This window comes from Electrona antarctica (genome assembly GCF_951216825.1).
Source record: "Electrona antarctica genome assembly, chromosome: 11".
NCBI classification, from domain to species: domain Eukaryota; kingdom Metazoa; phylum Chordata; class Actinopteri; order Myctophiformes; family Myctophidae; genus Electrona; species Electrona antarctica.
In genome coordinates, this window is record NC_136792.1 from 25,373,577 (window position 1) to 25,401,482 (window position 27,906).

General features: G+C 41.7%; 1 protein-coding gene across 4 annotated transcripts; it reads right to left on the bottom strand.

The window, feature by feature from the left end:
* Positions 1–4,539: 4,539 nt before the first annotated feature.
* On the bottom strand, positions 4,540–25,957 carry rcbtb2 (regulator of chromosome condensation (RCC1) and BTB (POZ) domain containing protein 2). Of its 4 annotated transcripts, none has more exons than XM_079513640.1 (12): positions 25,474–25,957; positions 23,792–23,932; positions 21,388–21,538; positions 20,498–20,664; positions 19,607–19,765; positions 19,071–19,178; positions 18,653–18,795; positions 18,009–18,199; positions 16,295–16,421; positions 14,350–14,489; positions 12,331–12,461; positions 4,540–9,250 (listed from the first exon to the last, which is right to left on the bottom strand). In XM_079513640.1, the coding sequence occupies exons 2-12, from the start codon at positions 23,915–23,917 to the stop codon at positions 9,110–9,112; spliced, it is 1,584 nt and encodes a 527-aa protein (XP_079369766.1). In that variant the 5' UTR covers positions 23,918–23,932; positions 25,474–25,957; the 3' UTR covers positions 4,540–9,109. The 4 variants fall into 4 exon arrangements, with proteins under 4 accessions (XP_079369766.1, XP_079369764.1, XP_079369765.1 ...); XM_079513638.1 differs by having other exon boundaries at positions 23,792–23,935; XM_079513639.1 differs by having other exon boundaries at positions 23,792–23,938.
* Between the last annotated feature and the right edge of the window lie 1,949 nt (positions 25,958–27,906).

The window sequence follows — 27,906 nt, forward strand, 5'->3', positions numbered from 1 at the left end:
AACAGTACAGCTCAGTATAACTACCACAACATACGGCATTGTTGTACCTACAACGCTTGTAGATCTGCTATTTTCAGAGCGGAACCAAGCATACAATTACTTGTCTTTTAGTTCTACTGGATCTCCTCTCCTCCCTAACATTTTATTCTAGTTTTTATTTGTTGACGAAATTGTCAATATTTAGTCCTAGTTTTAGTCATCATAGCTTAGTTTTTGTCAGTGAAAAAAGGTAGTTGAACATTTTGTCATGTTTTAGTTGACAAAATCAACACAGTGTCAATTATCTAATGTAATCCTGGGCGCTACACTTCCTCTGCCAACCTGGGGGGGCAGTGGACAGACCTCATTCTTCCTTCTATGCATGAGGAGTCCAAGCTGCTTCTTTTCACCTGACAGGGGAGAGTTTCCCTGGCGCGTGGAAGGAACACGTTATTCCGACCAGTTCCTTTCCCCTCCATCAGGTGCCCCGGCTGGCCAGGGGGAGGTAGTTTAGAGACCAGGATTACTGCATGTTTTTTGTGAAGGTACCTAGTACTACCTACCCTAGGGGACACGAGGAGAACATGCAAACTCCACACAGAAAGGCGCCTTCGCTCTTTGTTCTGCATTTAATCTGTGATTCATAACTGCTGTAATGCCGTGACAATTGAATCTTCCCAGAAGCAGGATCCATAAAAGTCTATCTAAAAATAACCTTGGTGAGAACAGAAACTGGTTGTAAAATCAAACAAGCCAAATAAAGACAGCGGACGAATATACAAAAAAGATAAGCACAGACAGTCCTCTTCTATCAAACTGTCAGCTTTATCCAAAACAGATGCACTATTAATGGCTAACGTTTCATTTTCAACACAGACTTAAACGCAACTCCATGCAACAGTGAATAAATCCAGTTGAACCCATTGAATCCTAATGTAATGTCATAAAAGCCAATCAAGTTGTAGTGTAGACCGTAGAGGTAAAAAAGGAGGGGATTAAGTACAGAATAGGCCCCTGGGGGACCCCGGTCAACCTAGTATAGAAGTGACCTGTTAGGACCAGAGTCCCATTCTACTAATTCCTTCTAAATCAATAGTTCTCAAATGATATGTAGGCCTATTTGGCCATGGACACTCAGCAATGTGAGCTTGTAGATCTGCTATTTTAAAGAGCCAATGCTAAAATCTAAAATGACACAGATGCTTTCCCGGTTATAAATGGGTTTGTACAGTAGTTAAGAAAATTGGGTGATGAACCACCTTTCTGTCTTTGCTTGTGTAAGCAAAAAACGACTTGTGTGTCATGTAAGGCTGTGTGGCATTGTTCCAATATACTCTGGCATCTGCCTGCGGTTCACCGCTGTCAGTTAACTGTGACCATGTCTACTTCCCTCTGTGGAAAACCGTTGACCAAGTAACAATAAACTGTACCGCTCAATTTTGACAGAACTCGTCTGCTTCAACTAGAGTTCAACCTTTTTTATATCAAGGTCCATTAGTTATTCAGCATTTGAGCCACAGACCACCATGATGATATAGCCTCTCAGACCCAAAACCTAGAATATTTTGTTGTTATTGGATTGTCCACAATTCCATCCTGTATTGATATTGGTACCACAGTAGAGCGTTGATCAAAATAACTCTACAGTCTGTAATTGTGTAGACTTAAAATAAGTAATTAAGTAATGCAGATGTTTAACAATAATTTAACTCTTGGGAGCATAAGATTAAACCAAATGGACCATTTGCATTTAGCTTCAACTAGAGTTCAACCCTTTTCATATCAATGTCCATTATTTATTCGACATTTGAGCCACAGACGAAATGCAGAGTTCCAATTCTTCTTGTAAAATGCCTGAAGAATTCCAGTTTTTCCACATTTTTCTAAAGCCAATTGCCATGTCCAGCTACAATACTACTACTACTACTAATAATACTAATAATAATAATGGGCTATATCTTGTGCCACCCCAAACAAACTCAAATGGCACAATATGTTCCCATAAGACCTATGGGCCTACATCACAAAACTATCTACACAATAACCATATTAGAAAAACCATAGCAATATCCCTCAGTTAATGCAAATAAAATTATCACCTTCTTCACCTTCTAGCTCGGCGCTAATAAAGTTGCAATAAATGTGCAAGTGGCATTTTGTTCCAAAGTTGGTTTGGCCATCCGTCCTTCCTTTCATTAAGCCTTGGCCATCCTTTCCTTTAACAAAAAAAACCTTTCTGTGTATGCCGTTGCTCGCTCCTCTATCTACCGCAATGCGATGGGTTGAGAGCTTGTAGATTTGCTATTTTCAAATAAATATATACAAAACTTGAAAAGTTGGCACACATTGTGAATAATTGTAAACCATTTTAACAAAACAAATACTCTCCAATGGGGGTCCTCGGCACAATGTATTTATTCAGAAGGGGGTGTGCGACTAAATGCATATCAATCAGGGTGTCCTTGACATGACAATGTTTGAAAACGACCATGCACTGCCCTCTGATCAAAGAAAAAGAAGATAAATCAGAGGGAATTATCTTTTTGCACAGCCCACACAGGTCGTCAAGTCATTTGTTTTGGGGAGTAAGCATTAGGGAGTAGCAAGAACTAGGATTATCCTCTAGTCTATGCTGCAGATCTGGCATGCATCACAGTGTACCAAAACAAAGTGTTTGGCTCTGGGACTGGCACTGAGCCTCATGATCCACAACCCACTTACTGCCAACAGAAGCCATTACACAGATATCAACACACAGTGGTGGAAGAAGTAATCACATCTTTTTTACTTGGGTAAAAGCAGCAATCAAACAATATAAAAAATACTAGATTACAAGTAAAATACTTACTAAAAGTCTACTAAAAGTCTGCTTATATTGTATTTTATTTCTCTAAATGCCTGTTTAATTTCATGTTTTAAATGGTTGTTTATATTGTATTGCTTGTTCTTTGCTTATTTTAACCTGGTCAAGTAAAATGTGCTCTATAAATAAAGTTGAGTATTCAAAAGTACTTGTATTCAAAATAAGTACAAAAGTGTTGGCGTTGAGAGCTTGTAAATCGGCTATTTTCGAATAGCTGAAGTAAAAAACAGGTCGTATGTGGTTAATGTACAAAGTATTTTTAAAAATAAACGTTTGAAGTGAGGGCGCTCGTATCGTCATTCCGTGCTCAGCCAATAAAATCATCTCAAATTTGGTACACAAACACAAATACTCAATATGGAAATACTCAAGTTAAGTCAATGTACCTCAAAACTGTAGTACATACAGTAGATGAGTAAATGTACTCAACAGAACACGTTTCTAAACCTGTGGGCATGGAATAGTTACCACAGAGTGTGGGCTCAGAAACAGATAAAGAAATATATTTGCATCCTGACTTCATGGTTGATAAAGGGTTCTCCCCATGACTGTCTGCAATAGACCCAGCACTGAACAGCTCAGTTCTGGGTCTGCACAGTGCAGTGTTAGTGCTAAACACTGCACAGTGCACACAGAGTGCTAAACATTAAGTGGATTGTCAGGAAACCAATTTGGCTTTCATTATGTTGCAGAAACAAAGGCACGTTGCCTTGCGAAATATTTCTTGGTACATTTTTAGGGAATAGTACCAACTCCAGCGAGTAAAAGCATGTCTAAACATTCATATCATCGCTGTCGGGTGGAAACCTTGTCCACATAATTTTTAAAGTAGTGAAAAGCTTTGAGCTTGTAGATCTGCTATTTTCATAACTTTTGTGCCATGTGTGTCCCATGTTTTCGCTAAATATTCTGTAAGTGCAAATATCTTATGTTAAAAAAATCCATGCTAGTCGTCACTTAATGTAACCACATCAGATCAATTTTCTTTGTGTGCGTGTGTGTTGGGGGCGGGTGGCGGCATAGTGTGTGTGTTGGAGGCAAGGCGGCATAGTGTGCGTGTGTGTGTTGGGGGACGGGCGGCGTCATAGTGTGTGTGTGTGTGTTGGGGGGGGGGGGTGTACATAGTAAGCGGAAATGTGGAGATATGAGGTTTCTACCTGATAGCAGCAATATGAAATGTTTCTTGACACATTTAGGGAACATCAAATCCAGTAAGACTGTGTCTGTAATAACTTGTTTGAGCAGGCTACTGGAAGCCTATTGCAAAATGCACTAATCAGGAAGCTCTTGAGCAATTGAATTGGAGTGTTGCCAATGTAAAAACATGGCAACATGCACACTGCAAGCTACCACCTGTAAGTCAGAGCTATGCAGCCAATTACAGTATGTCTCATCCTCTTTACAGTGGGAAACACTGCCTCTCTGTGGCTCAGAACGGTCGTCCCCCATGTTTTGTTGTCAAGAGCAAAATATTACATTTACATGTAACTTTGTAGGCATTCAGTTGATGGGATATGGTGCTTTAGCTGTGGCCTGAGGGTCTGTTTGTCAATGAATCTTACAAAAATGCAGTTATCGCCTAAATGTTCAACTCCTTCTTTTAATCATTTGGTAGACTTGCCTTCAAATGCACTACGTGAGGCTAATGCACATAGCATAGGCTATAGCATTTTCAATGAGAATACAAGACAACTTAATATTTACCAAAATATTCAAAATGTTTTAATTGGCCTGTTTAAGTAAAAGCATATTTTATATACAGTATATATCATTTGATTAAGCGAGAGAGAAGCTTATGTGGAATAATTTCTAAACTGCCCAGTTGGGACAGGACAGCATTCAACAAGTTGGCAATTACAACAGACATGCAGTCATGTGGACTCAGTACAAGGTGATAGCAGGGAGAGTAATACAGTGATACAAAACAACCACAGACTTATCCATGTTCCCTCCGCCCTCTGTTGACCCCAGCCCTAAACACTCAGCCCCATGTTAACGCCAACCCTAAACCCACTGCTTCTCAATATGGGGACCGGGGACCCCAAACGGACGCTTGTGGGTCTGTAACTCTCAGTTAAATTAACACTAAGGATATTACCATGCATATTAAAAAGTAAATTGTTTGAAATGGGGGTCCATAATTTAAAAAGTTTGAGAATCACCAAACTAAACTATACCCCAATCAACACTGTCAAATTGTCAGTGTTTATTTAACTCTGAGAGCTGTAAGGGTCGCTGGACCCCTGGCGGTCTAATCCCCAACCCTAGGGGAACACAGGACACTAGGAACATAGTGATGACCCTACCATGCTATCCTGTAAACTAAGGGCGTGAAACCACAAGTGAACCTCTTTGTAAACATACAGAACTCTCCAAGCACATTGGTTGCATTTGACAGTGAAACATCTCAGACAGGTAATACATGAAGACAGTATGCATGTGTCAACATATGGCATTTCCAGGGTTGATTATGAACGTTGGTAGCTTGCGTCACTCAGAGCACCTGAGAGCATATTACACATAACACATGGAATTAACCACTTAAGTCTGTACTTGGGCCCCCGTAATTTCCCACCCTCTACAATCTCTTCGCCGACAATAGCTCACAATGTGGCGTGTTCGACGTGTTGCGAGTCCCATTATTGACATGCCCAGAATAGGGACTCTAGGGTTCGTGTGGTTTGAATTCAGGTGTAAAATACACCAAACGGCCTCCCAGGAAAATAGGACACATTTTGTCCATGTTAAGAGCAAAGTGTATGGGATGCAATTTCCTGTGTGCCTGTCATCTTTCTACAGGATGTAAATGTGACAGTGAATTGACAGTGGCAGTCTGTTTTGTGTGGGAAGTCTAATTTCCAGCTAGGTCACATTTTAATGCTAGGGACAATAATATCCATTATAAAACGTCAGGACATCTTGGGGTGCAGTGTCCGAATTCTTTTTTATCAGAAGTTCTCAATGACGTCAAAATGTAATAATCTTGCCTCCCTTTCCAAAACAATGTTTAGACATCGGAAGAAGCAGTATTGCGCTTAAAGAGGTGACGGATTGACTGCGACTTTTTACTCCCAGCCTGCTGCTAAGAAAACAAAAGTGTGTGAACATTAATCGAAAACAGTGGTAAGGATGGCAAAAGCAAATAGTTACACAAAATAAGTGGCTAAATACTAGACAAAAAAATCACATTGGTCATATAAGACCATAATAAGTGGTCCAGGTCCTAAGTCAAAAAGAAAAAAGAAAAGAAAAATGCAATGATATTATGAAGCATATCCTGAACCAGCTTGTATCATTTGATCACAAAAATGCTAATTCTTCATTCATGTGTTTGGGAATAAAGGCAGAACAAAGTGAAGGCTCTTCCTTTAGTTCCTGTTCATATTACAGTACAATATACAGACTAGTACACTGTATAATGTACCTCCAGCTCCTGTATGCATTATAGTACAATATACAGTACACAGTATACATATATAATGTACCCTTTTTACATTCAAAAGATAGGGCAGTTGATAGAGGACATACAATATTTCTCTCCAATACACGTAATCACATAAAGGATACACATTATTTCCAAAATAGCCGATCAAGAGGCGTTCTGAGCTTGTACATCTGCCATTTTCAAAAAGTATAATTTATTAATTTGATTTTTTTTAATCATCACCTATGCCCAAAATTGGGATGCAAATGGTTAAAAGTGGTTGATAACTTTAACATTGATTGTTCAACATTTATAAAGTGATTTATAGAAACTTGGAAAAGGAGTGGTGGTTCCATTCACCCTCATTGCATGGCAAAAACAATCTCAAACATTAATTTTAGCACTTAAACAAAATACAAGCAGATTCTGACAGTATGTTTTTAAACAAGGCTGGTAAACTTAACCAATTAACCCTAGTGCGAACAATCTGCAAATTTGTAGATTGGCTAGTATTTTCCCTGAAGTGATTTGGTATAGAGGTTAATAGACTCCATTCAACTAGTATGTCTAGGGTTTAAGTGGTAAAGGTCATCATTATTGCTCTTGTTTTCAAAGTATGTATTTTATAGATTTATTGGATTGTGTGGTGGTAGAAGCCAGGGTAATATAGAATACAGCCATATCACTTTCGAAAACATTGAAGTTCAACATCATTTTAAGATAGTTTGTGTGACCGAGTAAGGGTTAAATATGCAGCATCTCAGTTCACCTTGCGACAATCTCTGAACATAAATGATATATGCATGTGCAGGATTTATTCACCGTATGTAAAACGATTAGACGACACAGTGCTTTACTGTATCTATCTTTAAATAGTCGAGTTAGACAATCTATACTGTTAAAATGACAATACTACATACTGTACGGGCCCAGGGCAACTAAACGTGTTCAGAAAAGTTCTGACATCCCAATATTCGTGAGACTATTCAAGCTTTAACCCATTAAAACCGGGGCAGCATCTTTGTTTTTTGTTTATTTACAAATATATATAGCAACATACGTTTTTCAGAAAACTCTTAGGACTTAGCAGGTTTTTTGATTTGGGGCAGAAACCTCTTATCTTCATTCTCAATATTCTACGTTTTTTTCCCTCCAAATTAACACCCTACTTGGTCATACTACAGCGTCACACAAAAGCATCAAAAGAGCAGATCCACAAGTTTGAAACACGGTGCGAAGTGACGCGTTTTGAGCTTGCAGAAAGATCTGCTACTTTTTACATGTTTTAATTTGAATCTTGAAAAGTAAACGTTTTGGACATATTAGGTTTTCACCTGACAGAGGACGATATGTTGCATCGGCCTCAGGTCTTAATGGGTTAACAAAATCGCTTTCTGGAAACTAATCAGTTAAACACTGAAAGACTTAGTCAGATGTTGCTGTAGCTTATAAAAACAATATTTTATGTCAAAATCTGGATTTTGGCCTTTGAGGGATTATGGTCCGATTTTAACCGAGTTTTGTCATCATGTGTAAATAAATATGTATGCGTGAGAGATAATTCACATAAACAAGGTTGTAAGTTTCCAGATCCAATGACAAAAACAACTATTATTTTACATCAAAAGCCGACTTTTTGCCTTTGAGGGATTATGGTCTGCCACATAAGCATTTCTTGCTTGGCAACTCCAATGACATTCCAAGTTTTACATTTAGTGCTTGCAAAGTTACCACTACAAAGAAACACCAAGTTTTCCATGATTTTTCATAACTTGTTAGCCAAGGTTCTGCATGTATGAGTCAAAACAACTACTTTAATTCATCTGATAAAATAATGCAAGATCAACCTTGAGATTTATTTGAAACTCAGGTAATTTGTTAACGAGGATCTAATAATGAGACATCCATGTCCATGCAGGCTCTTAGTGACAAAGATGCTAATGAATAACATGACATTCAAAAAGCTTCTCCAAAATGTCATAGATCATTTATGTCCATCTTCCCAAAAATGTTCTAGGCCCCATTTAAAAATTCCATTAACTTTTCCAGGATTTTCATGAGACCGTGGGAACCCTGCAGCTTATCAAATGTGAATATCGTTGCCGTTTTGTAATGTGGAATGGGCCATGCCTCTTTGAACCCTCCTCTTCCCTCCGATGCATAAAGCTCAATTTGTATTTAGTGACATCTGACTGATCTCCATTCATGACGACTAGAACAGAAGGGTAGGCGTGTTGCTTTCGTATCCTTGAGGGTGAGTTATACTTAGTCGCATGCCGATGTTGTGCACTGACGATAGCCAATCTACAAGCTCACAACGCATCGCAGCATGTTGTTGACATTATTAAAAAAAACATTTTGACGAACACACTGAGATGAAGGCCAGTCATAGTCTTCTCTGCTTCCTCTCATATTTAACGCTTTGTTTGTCTTTGTTTACAGTCATGGCTGACTGTCACTCTCACAAGCATCAAGCTATCCACACTAGTAACAACTAACTTGGCTTGTAGACGTGTTATTTTCAGTGCGTGACACTGGTGAGCATGTTACAGTAAAAGTGAGAAACCAGTGAAAGTGAGAAAAACGGGGCGAGGAACGCACGGTTTCGGGCCGTGGGTGCACTCCCTTGGGGGTTCCGGCCTCAAAGACCCCGAACACGGGCACGGCCTCCCGCACCGGAAAAACGGGCTCCCCTGTTCCGTTTTTCTCGCTTTTACTGTTTTTTCAGATCACCAAAAGCCGGGTGTTGTGGTGTCGATCCGCTGGATGTTTTAGTCTTTGGATGTTGGCTCGGTTTTGTTCCCATCCCGTCCCATGTCTGATCTCACCAGTGCCACTGCTAGTCAGTTTCTGAAGGCGCCGTAGCGGCTAGCTTTACTGATGAAGTTCTTAAGCAGCTCGTGGTCCATGTCTGCGAAAGCCTGCGTCTGGGTGACCGCCGTAAGGTGGTTGACACAGAACTTGAAGCAGAAATCCTCCAGGTCCTAAAAATGAAGAGGGCTGGACTGGTCAATGCTGCGGAGTACAACAACAGAGAGTAGCATTGGCCCATAGAAACAGCTAGTGCACTTAAAGACAACAGGGTTGCGTGTCCTGAAACTGGTCGCTGGCCAGTAGGTATAGTGAGTCACCATGAAGTTAATTGGATTTCAGGTAACGATTAGGTTACCGGTTTATTTAACTTTTAGACTTGATCCCATGTGACAGGATTTCGAGGCAACAACTTGCAAGTGACATTATCAACAATCTTCTATATCTCGATAGTCTTGGGAAATGAAGTATAATCTGCTTAACAGAGTATGTCGTTTCTGTGTGGAGTTTGCATGTTCTCCCTGTGTCCCCTAGGATAGGTAGTGGTACCCTCACAAAAAACATGCAGTAATCCTGGTCTCTAAACTGCCTCGGCCTCCCCTGGCCAGCCGGGGCACCTGACCTGATGGAGGGGAAAGGAACTGGTTGGAATAACGTGTTCCTTCCATGCACTACGTCCAACCGAGGAAATTCCCCCCGGTCAGGACTCCTCATGCACTGAAGGAAACATGAGGTCAGTCCATTGCTCTCCCCAGGTTGGCAGAGTAGTGTAACGCTCAGGATTACATTACAATTGACACTGGGTGAAAAAAAAAGCGATTTCCAAAATCGAGTGTGTGTGATGTTTGGCAAAATGTTCAGGAGTAATATGTGTTTTTTTTTGTGTGACGCAACTTGGCATGTTGTAGCGCCACCATGAGGCTGATTTGAACCCGTCTTGATCACATGGCTATGGAGAGCATGTGTACCGATTTGCGTGAAAGTTTGATAAAATCTGAAGGAGTAATATTAGAAAAAGTGTTTTGCACAAAGCGGCCTCCTGGTGGCGCTATAAGAGGCCAATGTGGACGGACGCACGCACGCACGCACACGCACGCACACGCACACACACACACACACACACACACACACACACACACAGTGCAAAACATACTCTCTCCCCATGCCTTCGGCCTGGTGGAGACAAAACACACAAGAGTATGTAGCTGTACCTAGCTTTGAATTGATTTCAGAAAGTGGGGGTGCACTCATACTCTCGGTCACTCTAGGTCACAGGCTCATTTGAAATGGAGTGGGTGTGCACTCATACAAGGACTCCAGGTCACAGGCTCATGATGCTGTCTGGGAATTGTCCTCCACTCTGTTGCCTGTTCGAGGCAATGTGTTCCTCAAATAGCACCTTTTCTTTTCAATGATCCTCCGTTGTTTCTTTAAAAACACTACCTGCATTTAAAGAATGACTCGGTCATAACTGCCAGGTGCAGAAAGCTCTCTTTTATGAACATCTACACACTATACTGTACATTCTACAGTATAATCAGTTTGTGTGCCGCAGCCTCTGCCTCAGCTCCGCGTTGCGATGTTCAGACAGAGTATGGGTTTTATGGTTAAGTCTTCCATTGGCTTAGAGGCAGCCTAGAGACAAGGCAGCTAATCATGAAAAAGTGTCCACTACGGTCGCTACTAGAGGTAGTAAATGTAGTCCAGGCTCTTTTCAAGCACCTCGCAAAAACTCTTCTCCATTTGCTCCGATGGTTACAAACCACATCGCCCCCTAGATTGAGCATTTTTTTGGTGCATAGTCAATCATTTTGCATCCTTTGAACAACTGGTGAGCAAATTTAGTATCCCCAGATCATCATTTGTTTTTTTTTAATGTAAACTCAAAGAATATATAAGCTTCTCAATTTAGAGTAGGTGGGAAGAACACTTAGACACAGAAGACATCTTGGCATAAAGGTATTCAGAGAATACACACATCATCCATTGTCAACGATAAGATAATATAATAATTTAAAGTTGCACATCAACTTCATTTCAAGTTAGACAATCTAAATTCTGGAAACTATATGTGATGGGTGTAAACAATGTCCAGTCAAATGTATTGATAATGTTTTGGATGTGCCCGTAAAGTTCTTGAGCAGCTAGCCATTATACCAGGGCTTCTCAAAGTGGGTGCTGTGTCACGCTAGGGTGCCATGACGCAAGTCCAGGGGTAGATTTGTAATCTATCAATATCCCTTCAGTTTAACCACTTAGGCCTCACTCAGACCTTTACTGCATTGCTGTATGCTTGTTGGATGAATGTTGTGTAGTGTCATGGCCGCCCCAATGCATTTCCAATGGAAGTCACATGGTTTGTAGTCCACATTTTGGACTACAAGCTGTTGTATGGCTTTCGGCTGTGTTTCGACTGCGCCCCTCCCCCTCATACAACACAAATGTTGTGTCAAACCATGTGACTCCCATTGTAAATGCATTGGGGCGGCCATGACACTACACAACATTCATCCAACAAGCATACAGCAATGCAGTGAAGGTCTGAGTGAGGCCGTAAACAGTCTATACTTAGTAAGACGGACCACCAAACCTTGTCGATCTACAAGCTCACAATGCGTCACGTTGTGACATGTTGCAAGCGTGTAGATCGGCTATTTTTGGTAAATGCTCCTCCAGAATAGAGATGCTGGGGTTCAAGTGGTTAAATGTCAAGTATGAAGTTGAGCACGCTGAGCACTTAATTAGCTAGAACATAAATAGTAGTTAAAACCAGGTTGGATCATGTGACCATGTCTGATTTCACGCTATTAGAGGGATTATTGAGCATACATTTTCAATGGCACAGATATATTTATCAGATACCCAGCCTTCATTTTCCCTGGGCGAGGTAGAGTCATTAAAGGACTGAGCATCAGCTTGTGCCGATTGGTCAACTGCCATATCTTCCCTATGGGTTGCACACACACACACACACACACACACACACACACACACACACACACACACACACACACACACACACACACACACACACACACACACACACACACACACACACACACACACACACACACACACACACACACACACACACACACACACACACACCCCCCCCCCCCCCCCCCCCCCCCTCAGGGAGCAATTAAGTTCCATCGTATGATGATCGTATCACAGTGACAAAAGCGCTTCCATCCGTGTTGTTGTTGACTGCGGCGTGGCGTGTGTGCAGGAAGGGAGCAGCAGAGTGACTCACCCGCGCCTCGTACTTGACAGCGGCACAGAGCAGCGTGATGGCGTTCTCCTCAGAGATGCCTCTCTTGATGGTCTCCTGACACAGCCTCTTCAGCCGGTTCTCTCGGTAGTACGTGGCCAGGTCCAGCAGCCCTGCAGTGAGTGAAAATGTAAAATGTATGTTTTGCAATAATAATCAAAATCTACAAAGTGACTAGTAGTAACTAAGGTTTTCAAATAATTGTAGGAATATTTTGTTTTTGCCTCCGAGATGTAATGGAGTAGAAGTAAAAATATTGGAAATACTCAAGTATAAATACCATACGTTTCTGTCGGGTGGAAACCACATAAAACTGTCTAATGTTAAATGAGAGTAAAGTATGCCTGAGAAAAAGTAGAATGTAGTTTCCAACAGTTTGCCTGTACCTGGCTGAGCTTGCCTATAGCGTCCTCTGGTGGCCGTGCTAAATTATAGTGTCCTCAGGTAACTGAGCTCACAGGTGCATTGGCCATTTGTTTCCATTTGTATGGCACACCCACGGAGTTAAATTAACACGGGACATTTGTGTAGATTGGGGACCCAGAGATGTCAAACAAATTGTAGCAAATGGGGGTCCTTGGCCTAATGCAAACTGTGGAACATTGAGATTTGAGAATCACTGGTCTACATACAGCATATTACAGGAGTCTTCAACGATTTCAGCCCAAGGACCCCTACCAGGGAGAGATGAAGCAGGGACCTCCACAACATATTGTATAAAACTGTGTTGGAGACGCAGCTCTGCTGCGATTAAAACGAATCCTGCTGCGCATTGTCAGAAAGTGCACTTCGTTTGGCAGGTGTGAAGGCTCATTTGAATCCTAATGCGTATCAAAGAACCGCATTCTACTCCGAGCAAAAACGGGGGTTTCGCTTCGCTTCCAATCACACTTGATACGGTACTACGATTCGGTGCAGGTGTGAATGCAATCCGCAGTAAATAAAGGAAATGAAGACGGAGAAGGCATATTTTACGCAGCGCAAAGATGTCCCGTTACCGTGGATAGACGTGGTCGAATGAGGAGACTGAAGCCCTGATCGAAATTAGGACGAGTACATTAATCAATTGCTTAAGAAAACACATAAAAACACTGCAGTGTATTATAGCCTACACTACAGAATATTCTGTCTGTCTGTCTGTGCGTGCCGTAAACATGGAGTGCTGTCACTGTGTGGGGACTGGGGAGTAGGGACTTTCATCTCGATAAACTTGTAAACATTTTGCGCTGCTGTCTGTTATATCAGTGCGCTCAGCGCTGTTCCTTCCATGCCCAAAAGAACAGTGCGTGGCTGCGTGCGTATAGAGAGAGAGAGAGAGAGAGAGAGAGAGAGAGGGGTGGGTCGGTTGGGTCCAGTCCCAGACGGCACGACACATGCACGTTATGAGTATAATTTGAAATTTTGATCACCATAGATTTCACTGTGTAGGCTATAGTTTATGAATGGAACACATTGATAAAGGTCCCCCCTGCTGCGTTTCCAATAGCTGCGGATGACAGTGTGAAGGCAAACCGCAGCAAATTAAATATGCAAGAAGTCCCAATTCTCCTCCCATTCGCATCGAGTCTACCGAAGTATTAGGTGGGAATGTGACCTTATTCACAGATAGTTTCATGCAAAGAAATTGCTGTATGCATTTAATATATTAAATCAATATTAAATGTATGTATTAAATCAATATAAATCAATCATTTAGTCAACTTGACCGTTGGCACTGTACTTTCCCTCCACAACAAATAGCCATTCTACAAGCTCACAGCAAGCATGTAGATCTGCTATTTTCAGCAAATGTTCCCCATCACACAAAGATTTGGCAGAGCCCCTGTAGTAACTCTGAGGACCCCCCCCCACCCCCTGTTGAAGACCCCTGGTGCATTATGTTTATGACTGAGATAGTCTCGTGGACCGCAGGCGTTTTTTTCCGCAGCGAACAGATCGGTGAACCAATAGGATCCACCGCCCCTCTAGACCAGGGATCACACAGGCTATGGCTGAGGTTACCTATAGCGTCCTCTGGTGGCAGGTTGATGCTGTCAGTGTACAAGTATTCTAGGAAGGCTCTGTACACCAGGTATGAGAACTGGTGGATCTCAATCGATTCCTCATCGCTCTCATTCAGCAGTGCACGGAAATGCTCACACCTGAAACACATCAAGGGAGACTCTGAAGAGGTTATGCTGATATTGATATATAAACATGACATCACATGCATTTGTAAGTTACATTTACTGGCTCCTTCATTGGACCGATCTGCTTCAAAATTCGACACGTTGCGTTCAAATATGTCCCTCTATTAGAAATGCACGATATAATCGGTAGCGTATCGAAATCGGCCATAAAAATGCCATATCGATATTGAACCAATCTCCAAATTATCCAGATTATTTTCACCGATATTGATGACACAATAAATATGTGACCGCCATTGGCTTTGTACTCGCAGAGCAGCCAGTATGCCTGTTTCTGTCTCTTTAAGAGTGTCAGCTGTTAGTGGGGAGGGGGGCTTATCGACTTTCACCAGCAAAACAAAAAAAATAAAAATCAGCAATCAGTTCAATATAAATATAATAATGTAATATATCGTATAGGTTGATAGGACCCTGTAAATAATCAGAGATCGGATATCGGTCATAATTTCAATATCTTGCATCTCCCTCTACCGTCTATGCATCTTGAACGAGCACGATCATTCTCCTCTGACATCTTATTAAAGGTGTTGACTCTTTCATTTAGTTTTAGCACACGGTTCTCTGTGAACTCTGGAAACTTGCACTTTGCAAAACATGTGTGCCAATGCGCAAGGGCGTCACAAATGTCAAAACATTGTTTCATGAAAAAACATCTGCAAACTCTAGTCTAGACAACTCTAGACAATACAGGAGCATTTATCAATTAGTGGCATTTTCTTATAATTTATATACACTGGTGTTCATCACCCAACAGAATAGTTCCAAGATACAGTGATGGCTCTGTGTTCATCAGTAGCACTCTAGCTTGTAGATTTCTTTTTTGAGGGGGGGTGCAAATCGTTGAATATACACTTTTTAAAGCAAAAATGTTTAACCGTTTCCGTAACCACACGTCCTAGGGAAAGTAAAAGCGGCCATGTCTTTCCGGTACCCCAGAGTTTCTATTTTGAAGGAATCCCGGCACTTTGCTTCTGGGGTTCAGGATGGGGGGCTGGTGTCCTTGACCAGAACCACTGACAGAAACATACTTGTACGTTATTTTCAGAAAACTGAAGACCCATTTCCAGAATCGGCCTCAGGTCTAAATGGGTTCAAATGTCGCCCGGTGCGTGCCGCTGTTTTCCTCTAACACACTGCTTGAAGCTGCAAGAAGAATGATTGTCATTCTCGATGATTAATTCTCTGACCAGATCAAAGAGGATCAAGAAGATCATGATTGTGTGTGTTTGTTTGGACAGAGTGGACTGAGCCGGTGTCTGTAGACGGTGAGACTCCTTCCTCCTAGCAGCGGGCCATGTGTGTTATAAAAAGAAAAAAGGGGAAACTAAAGCTCTGTCAACGCATCCTCGTGACATCAACAGGAAAGGGTAGGGTGGCCATAACACCCAAACCGGGGGCCCTTAAGTTAACCCATTAAGACCTCAGGCAGATTCTATATGTCTTCTAAATACTACGTTTTCTGAAAAACCTATGTTGCTATATTATTGGTGCTAAAACCTTTTCATGTCAAGGACCCCCAACATTATATGCATTAGGCTGCAGACCCCCTCATCGCAAATATATTTTGCGCCAGAGACCTCCAGAAGCAAATATATATTCAAAGATTTGCACATTTTTCCCGGATTTATCAACAATTGCAGATCAGGGACCTTTGTTTTAAGACAGAAATGTGCGGGATGGTTGGGACACAACAACTAAATTGGGAGAGAAAAGTAGCTACAACTTAATTGGCTACCTCAGTATCATGGTTTGTGTACCTGATTTTGAGCAGGGCTTTGTGAACATGGATGCATTTCCCATCAACCAGGAACTTCAAGTCTGAAATCTCTGGGCTGTCGAATTCCCTCTTCAGAGACTGAGCCACAGTCAGATAGTCATCTCCATCTGCCACACAGAGAAGGAAGCATCATCGTTAAAAAATAATAAATGAAAAAAATCTATATGCATGTTTTTTCCTGTATAATAAGATGTGGGTATCTGACAAACAGCCAAAGTACAGTATATGAATCTTTTATAATTTTACAAAAGATCTGCCCTCTTTTTGTGAAGACTGCAAATACAGTAAGACGTATGATGTACCACGGAGAGCAGAATTCAGGTTATTACACTAATTAGCACATCTTCAAGCAGAGAGGGAGAAAGTAATTAGTGGAATCCTCTGAGGTTTTGTTGGAAACCATTATACCATTTAGAAACACAATCCAGAAGAATGTTTTGAGTGGAAACAATTATCTGATTCAGTGATTTCCCATGAGCAGGTTATAATAAATTATTATTATATAACCGTTATATAATACCCATTCCAGAAGCATACCATTTAACTCAACGGTGTCATTTTTGCTTTAAATATGTGAATTCAGTGGTTCCGTCTGTAACTCTGAGAGTTTGTGGGGGTCTGTGGCCTAATGCATAACAAACTGGGGGTCCTTGAAATCCAGAACTTTGAGAACCACTGATGAGAATCATCCGTGAAGGATTAGGCCTGTCACAATTATGACATAAATCATCTAATCGCAATTATTTGAGATAATCGTGATTATTTTGCATAATCGTTTCCATGTTGAAAAATGTTCATACATTTTCAAAAACATTCCCAAAACAGCAGAATTAGCTATTTCCGCAATTTTTGAATTATTAAATGTTGGCAGTAATTCCTTTGTATATTTAACACGGAACCCGCCAGAACCGTAGCCTACGTTTTCCAGGGTTTATATTCTTTAATCCACGTTTTGATCGGAATCGAATCGTTAGCTTCTCTCGTTAGCATAACAGTTAAAGTGGGACAGTGGCCGCAACCATTCTGAAGATGCGCGCGCATCCACTTGCACTCTATGTGCTGCTTTCAATGGCCTGTATCTCCAAATCGGCGCAATGAATGTCGTTTCTGGTGACAACATCGGTTGCGCCCGATAAAACTAGGGTTGTACCATTTTTTCACTTTTTATTTTTGTTGAGTAACCACTTATTTTACCCCCTTTTTTCTCCTATTTAATTTCATTGTCATGCCTTGTACTTGTAATGATACTGTAATGTTCAATTACCACAATAATAATAGCCTGAAATGATTTTGAAAAAATATAAAATTGTCAATTGAATGTTTTAGTACTCGGTTCAAAGTATCGGGCCCGGTTCCAATACAGAGTACGAGTACTTTAGGGTGTTATCGGCCCGAGTACCCGATACCAGTATCGGTATCAGCACAACTCTAGATAAAACATTGGCAATGCGCAATAGATTAATTAATCCTGGCGGTCAAACAGTTAATATATTTGTAATATCTGCCCTGCGCAATTTGTAAAACCAAACAAATGACCGGTATATTTGTATTTATATATTCAAATGTTCAATGCCAAAACCACAATTTAATCGCTAATGGCAATCATTTGTGTGACAATTAATCGTCAACTTAAATTTGTAATCGTGTGACAGCCCTACAAAAGGATGCTGTACTGGACACCATGCCACTCTTACCCACGGTGAGTAGGTGCCAGGTGACGGCCGGCGTGGCGAAGCAGGCGAACACGTCGTCCGTGCTGCTGAAGTGGGTGAGATGCGGGCTGGCCACGGCCTGGCCTCGGCACTGACCCCACATCAGAACCTGTCCGCTCTGGGTCTTAGCAGCAGATGTGTGGCTGGTGTGACACGCAGCCACCTCCACCATCCTGGGACAAATAATAAAACAGTGGTCGCAGTGTTGAGTTCGACGGCTAAAACTATGACCACAACCTTTCATCGACTACCTTTTTTCACTAAGGAAAACTAAATAAAAACTAAGCTATGATGACTAAAACTAAATATATTGACAATTTTGTCAACAAATACTAGACTAAAATGTTAGAGAGGGACTAGTGGAGAAGAGATCCAGTAGAACAAAAAACAAGTCATTTTATGCTTGGATCCATGTTGAAAATAGCAGATCTACCAACCAAAATTTGGTTTGTTGGCAACTTGGCCTCCCACACCAAACCTGGGCACATATCCAAATGCCCATTTACGCGTACCTCAAACTGAATTCTTAATGCACCATCACGCTTTTCTTCCCAATCCCCATTTTGGTGAATACTGTAAGTCAGTCATATATTCTCTCAGACACACGTAAGGTCCATATAACTAACCTCTCCTTGTCTGTGTTGATCTGAGTGGGAAGAGCCTGGTTACTCTTGTTGCCGGTCCCCAGCTGCCCATAGGAGTTGGCACCCCAGGTGTAAACAAGCCCCTCATCTGTAAGGGCCAGTGTGTGGGCATAGCCACAAACAATCTGTATAGTGAACAATACAAATGTAATATGAATAAACAGTTAACTAATAAACAATTCATGGACGAATTCACGATTTCGATGAAATACGTTTTTAAGACTTTCCGGAAGGCTTCTATTGGTTTCCGGTACGCTTGTTGACGAAATTGTCAATATATTTAGTCATAGTTTTAGTCATCATAGTTTAGTTTTTATTAGTTTGTCAGTGAAAAAAGGTAGTCGCCGAAAATCATTCGTCGTAGTTTTAGTCGACAGAATCAACATCGTGTGGCACTCACTTGGACAACGTTGACGCCCTGGAGGGCAGCGATCCTGCAGGGGGTCTGCTGATTGCCATTGTTCCCCAGGCCTAGCTGCCCGTTACAGTTGTAGCCCCATCCGTAGGCCTGCAAGTCAAATGCAGCACATGCAAGGTCAGGTGCAATCAATTTAACCGATTATTAAAATAACCGATTTTTATTAATACATTACAGCGTACAAAACTCACAAAGCGTCATAATGCAACGTGTCGGCTATCTTCAAACTTTCATGCCTTTATTGGTAGTATAGTAGTTTGACAGGAAACAGGGAGAGACACGCAGCAAAGGCCGTCGGGATCGGACCCACGACACGCGGTCAGCCTACATTGAGCCTAGGTGCCCGGACAAAATAAGAATTTTGGGGGTCCTTGACATGAAAAGGTTTGAGCACCACTGATAAAACTGAAGACATTTGTAGAATCGGTCTCAGGTCTTAATTTAAGTTGTTGCTACGGAAGGGGAATCTATGCTAAATGCCTAAATAGTAAATTGGTATTGTAAAGAAGCGGGGTTACCTCTCCATTGTCCAGCACGGCCATGGAGCAGAGTTGGCCGCACGCTATGTTCACCACCACCTTGTTCTGCAGACAGCTGCTGACCCGGCGTGGCGTGGGCTGGTTGGCGGTGGACCCTGAACCCACCTGGCCTGAGTTGTTGTATCCCCATGCAAACACCTGGAACATGCGCACACGAACGAAAGAACACATAACACGTTATGGGAAATTGAGGCCCAATGCATTACAATGTCGGCGGTGCAGACATTGCAGTTTCTCCTCCGCTCTGGTGTTGTGATCGCCACTTTGGAATACTTTTAAGCGGATTTTCATGACAAGCAAGGACAAAGTCGGTGAAGTGGCTCTTCAAAGGTTAGTGTAAACTCGGCAGGGAGATCTGGAACACGATTGTTTAATCACCGCATGGAAACTGTCTGGCTATATTGTCTGGCTTAGGAAAGCCAGACAATATTGTTGGCTGCTAGGAAAAGAAAAAGTGAAACCAAGAGTCACTTAAGTCAAATTGTAATGCACTTCTCCGGAAAGATTTATTACTTGTCCGGACAACAGGACAAGCCTTAATGTCAAGCCCTCCAATCAACACCATTTCATTATAACCAAGATATTCGATAAAAATAAAAATAAAAAGTAATGCCATATTTATCCACTACAACGACAAATGCCCAAGTGCTAGCCTAACAATGCTAACAAGTAGCAAGTGGCGTGTGAGACGAGGCGTAGCGGCAGAGCAGTGTTATCCGACCGTTTTCACTGAGACCACGTGATGTACAGTATGTATCCTATATGATATTTTTGGGCCGTGTCATAGTCCCTTTAATAGATTAAAAACAAACACTAATTTGAACTGCAGTTCATTCTTCCATTAGTTGCGGTGTGACAGACAGCGGTCACCTCTCCGTCTGCTGTTAGTCCAATAGTGTGATGGGAGCCGCAGGCCACCTCTGTCACCCTCTTGCTGAGGAGGTTTGTGGAGACCAGGGCCGGGGTCAAGCCGTGGTTGGTGGTCCCATTGCCCAGTTGGCTGTAACCATTGTGGCCCCACGCGTACACCTCTCCATCTGTAAGGGGACAAAGAGCAATCTCTCCTTCAATTGATTCAATGATTTTTTTTCAGTAATTTCATGAAGAAAAAGAAAAATCTAAGACATTCTGTGAATTAGAAAACAAATGATTAAGTAGTAGTGAGTTACAGTAGTCGCATGTTACAGAACTCTTTTTTTTTTATGTTAGTTAAATACAAATGATCAGCAACATTTACAAAGTCAGCCATCATGTATTTTAATACATTTAGATCCATGTTAAAAACGTTTCGTGTTGCGTGCCCTCTCAACCAATCAGGACACATGGATAATAACCATCAATGGTTTTATATTGTAGCTAACCTTGAACAATTTGAACCACCAAGAGTGGTGGTTTATGATAACTGCTTGGTCGCAACCACAAGGAAGTGGATTGCAAACTAGACTAAAATGTCATTGGTTCGAATCGCTGGTCTCGTCGCCACTACTGTTGAATTTATACCCCTTGAGCAAAGGTATGCTCATGGGCTCAGTGGACCAACACAAGGAGCTGTGTGAACCTGCATTGAGTTCCACTGGAGCAAATAGGGTCATGTTCTAATTCATTTCCAGCCTTCTTAAATAAAACAAAGGAGGGAAAAAAACAATAGAAACTACTTTACAAGATGCAGAGTAGCTTAACACTAATCGCATTATACAACTGCAAAAAACCAAGACACTGTCTTGCCTTCAGTACAACAGCACACTATCAATTTATTTCACCTGCTGTAGCGATAACCACATGGGGTCCTGTTCCGTAGCTGAGCGACACAATCTTTTTCCCACACAGCACATCAATCCTTCGCGGCTCGATGGTGCTCTGAAGGTCCCCAAGTCCCAGGCATCCGCTGCAGTTGGTACCCAGAGCAAAAACCTGAGAATAAAAAATAAAAACATCAATAGTACCACTAATATAATGTAATACATCTGTTTCAAACTTCACATATTGGCGCAGTCGGTAGCGATGTCGCCTCACTGCTAGAACTAGAAGGTCCCGGGTTAGATTCCTGCCGGGGATGCTGGGGGCGTGTTCTCTCCTCTATGTCATCCGCGCCCATACCCTAGGTGGGGTTGGTGAAAGGGCCTTTCTGTGTGTCCCCTAGGGTAGGTACCCTCACAAAAAACATGCAGTAATCCTGGTCTCTATACTGACTCCCCCTGGTCAACCTGGGAGCCTGATGGAGGGGATAGGAAGTGGTTGGAATAACGTGTTCCTTCCGGGGCTACGTCCTACCAGGAAAACTCCCCCCTGTCAGGTGATAAGAAGCGGCCTGCTCAGCTTAGGCAATTGGCGTGAAAAAATGGGTTGCGCACACACACACACACACACACACACACACACACACACACACACACACACACACACACACACACACACACACACACACACACACACACACACACACACACACACACACACACACACACACACACACACACACACACACACACACACACACACACACACACACACACACACACACACACACACACACACACACACACACACAGTCCAAAAGCCACTCCGAGTTGTGTTTTGAGAAGCTACTTTTTATTATCCAGGAGGAGGCAGACAGATCTGTAAGCCTGTATGGCTTACATGGTATTAACTCCTGGGGGCTGTAGGAAAGATGAGGAATGTGCAGAATAAATACTAATATGTAGCAGGATCTACTGGATGATTTAGCAGAAGACAGCACTCCAGACCACCACAGTAGATTATGGCTGTGGAGGATTTATTGTAAAAACAAGATTAGTCAAGCCCACTTGAGCCAAACCCAGGATACTGCTGGCTCAACTTGACTTCTCCATCAGAGCAATTACCTAGACAGCAGAATGTACGCTTGTTCATATTCGGAAACACAGAGCAAGAGAGAGCATGCAGCTCTGGTTAAAGGAGATGCTAGAAGGCTTGCTTACCTTTATTTGTAGTTGTCCCCACCAAAGAGGTCCAGGTGATATTTTGTGCAAAAGCGCATTATTGGCTATTTCCCCTAATATAAGCCCTCAATTAATTGAATTGCATTGAATTGAATTGGGCATTGGGGTGTTGTGCTAATTCACTTATTTCCATCTGTCAAAAATCATATCCTCTCTTCATAATGTAAATAGTTTCCAAGTGGCACACTTTACTACCGTACTTGACTCCCCACCTGTTTTGTCAATTGTAAAAGCTTGGCTATTTCCTGTCCCGTTACTGGAATTGAATTTAAGAACTCACTCACACATTAAAATATGAAAGGCCTGCAAATCACTGGCTGTGGGATAATGGAGATGCATACATTTCCGTGATGAGTTTGTAAGAACGTCTGCTAAATGCCCACATTTGTTTTTTTATCTGTGGCAGGTTCTGGATGGATGCATAGCTAGCTACAGTATGACAAGAGGAAAGCTGTTGTGTTTTGAAACACAGTGGCTCGTAAATATAATTACCCTTGATTATTATTATTGTTTAATTATTTATTTATTTTCAAATCCGCCATTCACGTTTTATCAGGGGGAAAAAAACTTTGCAATGACATACTACTACTACTAATCACATTGTTTTCATCATTACAGTTCTCATGTAGCTACAGCCAAAGCGAGCTGGATAAAAAAAGACCGCTCTAGTCCACTGACCAGAATGGATTGTTTTCCTGACCCACACAATGTTGTAAAGGAAGCAGGGGAGTAGACACTTCTACTACAGCTTCCTGTGGGACGCAAACAAGGCTCACTCGGGTATTAGGCCTCTGACTGTGACTAAATATAGCCTCATTTGATCTGCTTATACCTGTGTTTGTGTGTTGTGTTGGAGGGACAGAATACCATTGAGTGAGATGCCCGTTGCCATGACTTTTCTATTCATTCATAAGTGGAAAGTACAATACAGTTGTGGGCCGTAAGGATTTTGCAAGTGGGCTACCAAATAATTGGCAAAACAGTAAGATGTATTAATATAGCTATAAATTAACACTTTTTTAGATTTTCAAGTGGCCACTGATCCAGAAAAGGATGTGAATCATAGCGAGGGTGGTTCACTATGCGAGTACATGGTGTGATGATAAAGTACTGACTGACTGAGTGTTTGTTCCATACCCCTGGTGTGTAACAACCCGTCTCAATATCAGTCACTCATGGGCCTTACCTCATCATTAACAGTGACATAGAGGGCTTCGTTTGCAGCGCTGCCAAACACACACGCCTGGCGGATCAGTCGCAGCTCCTCTGGGAGGAGCAAAGCAAACACTGGCCACTTGCCAATGTCCAGCATGCTCTTCTGCTGCTGCTGCTGCTGGGAGACCAGGAACAGCAACAACTGAGCACAGGCACAAGTAATCCCAATGAAAAGAAGAACAGATCGATTGCCCGTCACATATTTTGGAGGAGACTCGGATCCGACAGCTTACCAGATGCCAGCTGCATCCTTCATGAAAGGAAGCAGTGAAAGTGATGGCTAACATTTGTGACCCCAACTTAAACAGTGTTGTCCACTTAAGGAGCAGTTCACCCCAAAAAAATACTTATTTTCTATTAATTTCACACCCCATGAAGGTTTGAATTTGTGGAGGTTTATTTTGTTTTTATCGCATTCCAAAGCCAAATACTTTGATGACCGGGTCATCGGTCAATAAGAGACTTAGTAGGAGACACTTTGAGTCAAACAGTAAAGGGATCTGCCCCCTTCCTTTTTTCCCTCTACAACAAATGTCTTCAGTGAAAATAGCCAATCTCCTGGACAGTGTAAAAAGTAAAAAACAGTAACAATACTGTGTATGTTTTAAAGGGGGGGCAATATTCAGTGTCTTCTTATCATGGGGAACAGAAATCCTGACCTCTGTGAAGAAAGTATTGGGAAGGGGCCCTTTAGGGACCACTTCACCGTCCACCAGTGACATCAACCATGAGGAATTCAAGCTAATAGAAACTGCAGGCTTTCTATTCCTGAAAAGTTGCAATGCCATAATGGAAGCAATCGTTCTCACGATAATAAAAAACAAAATATTATCATTACTAAATCTTGTTTAAAAAGAAATCTGCCTAATGAAAACCAGCCATAGTGCTTTTAATCCTTTTTGCATTGTAATTGTATTAAACTGTACTTTTGTGCTTTTTTTGGGCAAACTGTTACAGTTACAAATACAGTATATTCAATCAATGAATCAGCTCCTGCTAAAGATAAGATAAACTAGCGCTGAGTCATGACGCTACTTCACCCTGTTATGAGCGCCTTGCTACATTTACAAAAGCTAACGTGTACATAAACGGGGCCACAGAATGATGTTAGAATTTTGCATGGGCATGTATAATTGGGCATGTATAAATGGGCATGTATAATTATATAGCACACGACCCGTGCATTCCGTATCCTTCAATAAAAAGCATTTTAATCCGACCGCTGGCCAGTTTCTCTGTATTTTTCGCCCTGCTTTCAACTACGCGGTTCGGTTGGGATGTGTATTGCACTCAGTGATACAATATAACTTTTTGAGAAATGGCCACCGATCGGACTAAAATGCTTTTTATTGAAGAATACGGAATGCACGGGTGCTTATAATAACTGCCCGTACAAAATTCTAACATCAGTGGCCCGGGGGTGAGCACTTTATATTTGAAATCTGAACGTTTATGTACACTTTAACGTTGTAAATATAGCATGGTGCCCAAAACAGGGTATAGTTCTGCCATGACGAAGTACGAGCGTCATGTGAAACATGGCTAGCACTAAACATACCCAGGGAACAACAATAATACTTACAATGTGCTGTAAATAACTAGTACTTGTGTCTACTACTGCCAACATAATGCATCGAGGTGACGTTTGTTTACCTTGTTCCTCCTCCTAGCTTCCAAAGCTGCTAGCGACGTTGCCGATCTCCCCGTGGCGACATTCTCAACTGATTGTTGTCGTCATATCAAGTGTGTTACTGATGGCATCATCTGAGCCGTGTGTGCATTATAATCCAGCAGTGTTGTTTTTATGGTTGTTGTGACACAGCAGGAACATCGTGGTATGTGTTTAGTGGTTGTCTGTCTCCCTAGCGTAACAGTTTGTGAGCAGCCGCACTAGAGCCTTCTGCTTTACTTCCTGTAATCCTGAACGGAGGGTAGAAGACGCAGAAACGTCCCAGCTTCCACTTAAAATGAACGCACCTGCACGGTGCGTCAGTGCAACTGGAAGCTGGGAAGTTTCGATTTATTTTTTGAAAAATCTAGATCAGGGGCATACTCAATATACACTGGCACTGTGGCACAAGTGTGTGAGAGATGTTTTTTGAGTGGTGGCGTGCTAGCCACTCCAACACCATGTGTGACTGTCCGTCCCCATGTATGCACATGTCCAAATGAGTACAGAAATAACGTTGGTTGACCACCAAGTGTCACTATTAGCAGCCTAACACACACACACACACACACACACACACACACACACACACTCACACACACACATTGAGCACTCTCTCTCACACACGCACGCACACACACACACACACACACACACACACACACTGCATATTATTGTAGAAATCAGGTGACATAAAAAACAATGATAAATATGGTACAACATTACAATAAATAAGGCACAAAGTTGCAATAAACAGCTAGTCAAGAAAAAACACATTGAAGTGTTGAAGCCACTGTCTAGAAAACCCTAATTATGGAGTCCATATGTTACAGGTGGTCGGCCTATTTTAAAGTAAAACACCAAAACCATCCTATGCCAACCAGTTTTTGTAGGAGGGTTGACCTTTATCCAAGACATAAAGATATTATTATATTATATTATATTATATTATATTATATTATATTATATTATATTATATTATATTATATTATATTATATTATATTATATTATATTATATTATATTATTATATTACATATTAGATATTATCTAACAAATATGCAAAGATGTCATACAACCTATCGGTGCTAGCAACAATAGTTGCATCTTGAATTGGATGACCCAGATGCAAAGAGAGAGAGGGTTAATGTAAGACTACACCATATGTATATGTCTTGCATATCTAGCAAAAATATTCATCCAATATGCCTGTATTTTAGACACCAAACACAATGAGTGTACAGTAGGTACTGAGATTGTGGGTTCATTCATATTGTGTATTGTATTAGGAGAGATTTGCATCAGTGCAGGATTTTTAACTGCTGCAGTCTAACATAATTGCACACTGATATTGTCTTTACACGGCCCCATATGACATCATCATCAACATTTATTACAACTATTAATTCATTTTGACATATCTGGGTACCCTCTGTACATTTGACACATCATCTCGCCATTGCAAATTATAAAAACGGGTTACGTGGAATTTGTGTCCATCCCACAACTTATCAGACTGAAAACCACCAATAAACACTAATAACCAGCACACCACTGTCTCTCTTGTCTGTCTGCCAAGCGTTTCACCTCTATTTGACACACCTGTTATTGCTGAGAAAGTTGGCTGTCCTGTATAGTATTAGTATACAGGACAGCCAACTTTCTCAGCAATAACAGTGTATACAATATACAATTTACATAAACTCCAGTAGATGGAGACAGAGAGCAAAATGTCCCTAAAGCTCTGACAATGTCATGCATGATGTTCAGGAGTGATCATGATCACATCTAAACATTTTCTTTTGTTAAGGTTTTTGTATTGTTTTGTTATGTTCTGTTTGTGTATGTATAACACGCTCTAGCAAATGCAATATTGGCTAAGTGATATTTATACTTTAACGCTTCTTCAAAGCACAAAACATTTCTGAGAAAATGTTTGAAAATGGGAAAGTAAAAACAAAATACATACATACATACATGGATGCACCTGGGACGTATCCTCAGTGATGTATCCCAAGGTCATCAGGGTTTCGGGTCTCCCAACATCATACCCCTCACTCAGGTGACCCAGCCGGGGTGATCAAGTCCCGACTTACGTCCCAGTAGCTACCCTCGATCAGTCCCATTAGGGAAAAACCAGGGCCACACAATCCGTTCCTCCTGAACTACTCTGCCGGGACTGGGAGGTACCATTCTGGCGCGTGGAAGGACTAGGCTCTGTGGGTTGACTCCTGTCCGGGCCCCTCCTATGTCTCACCAGGTCCACTCCTGCTCTCACCAGGTCAGGCCCTGTGCGTTGCAACAGACTCCCAGCACCAGGCACTTTATTCAGGAATGGTGGATTCTCGAGCCGCAACGGTTCCGCAGGCTCCACCTTGCCCTTGGTGGTGCCACAGGCTCTGCTTGAGGCTTGAATGG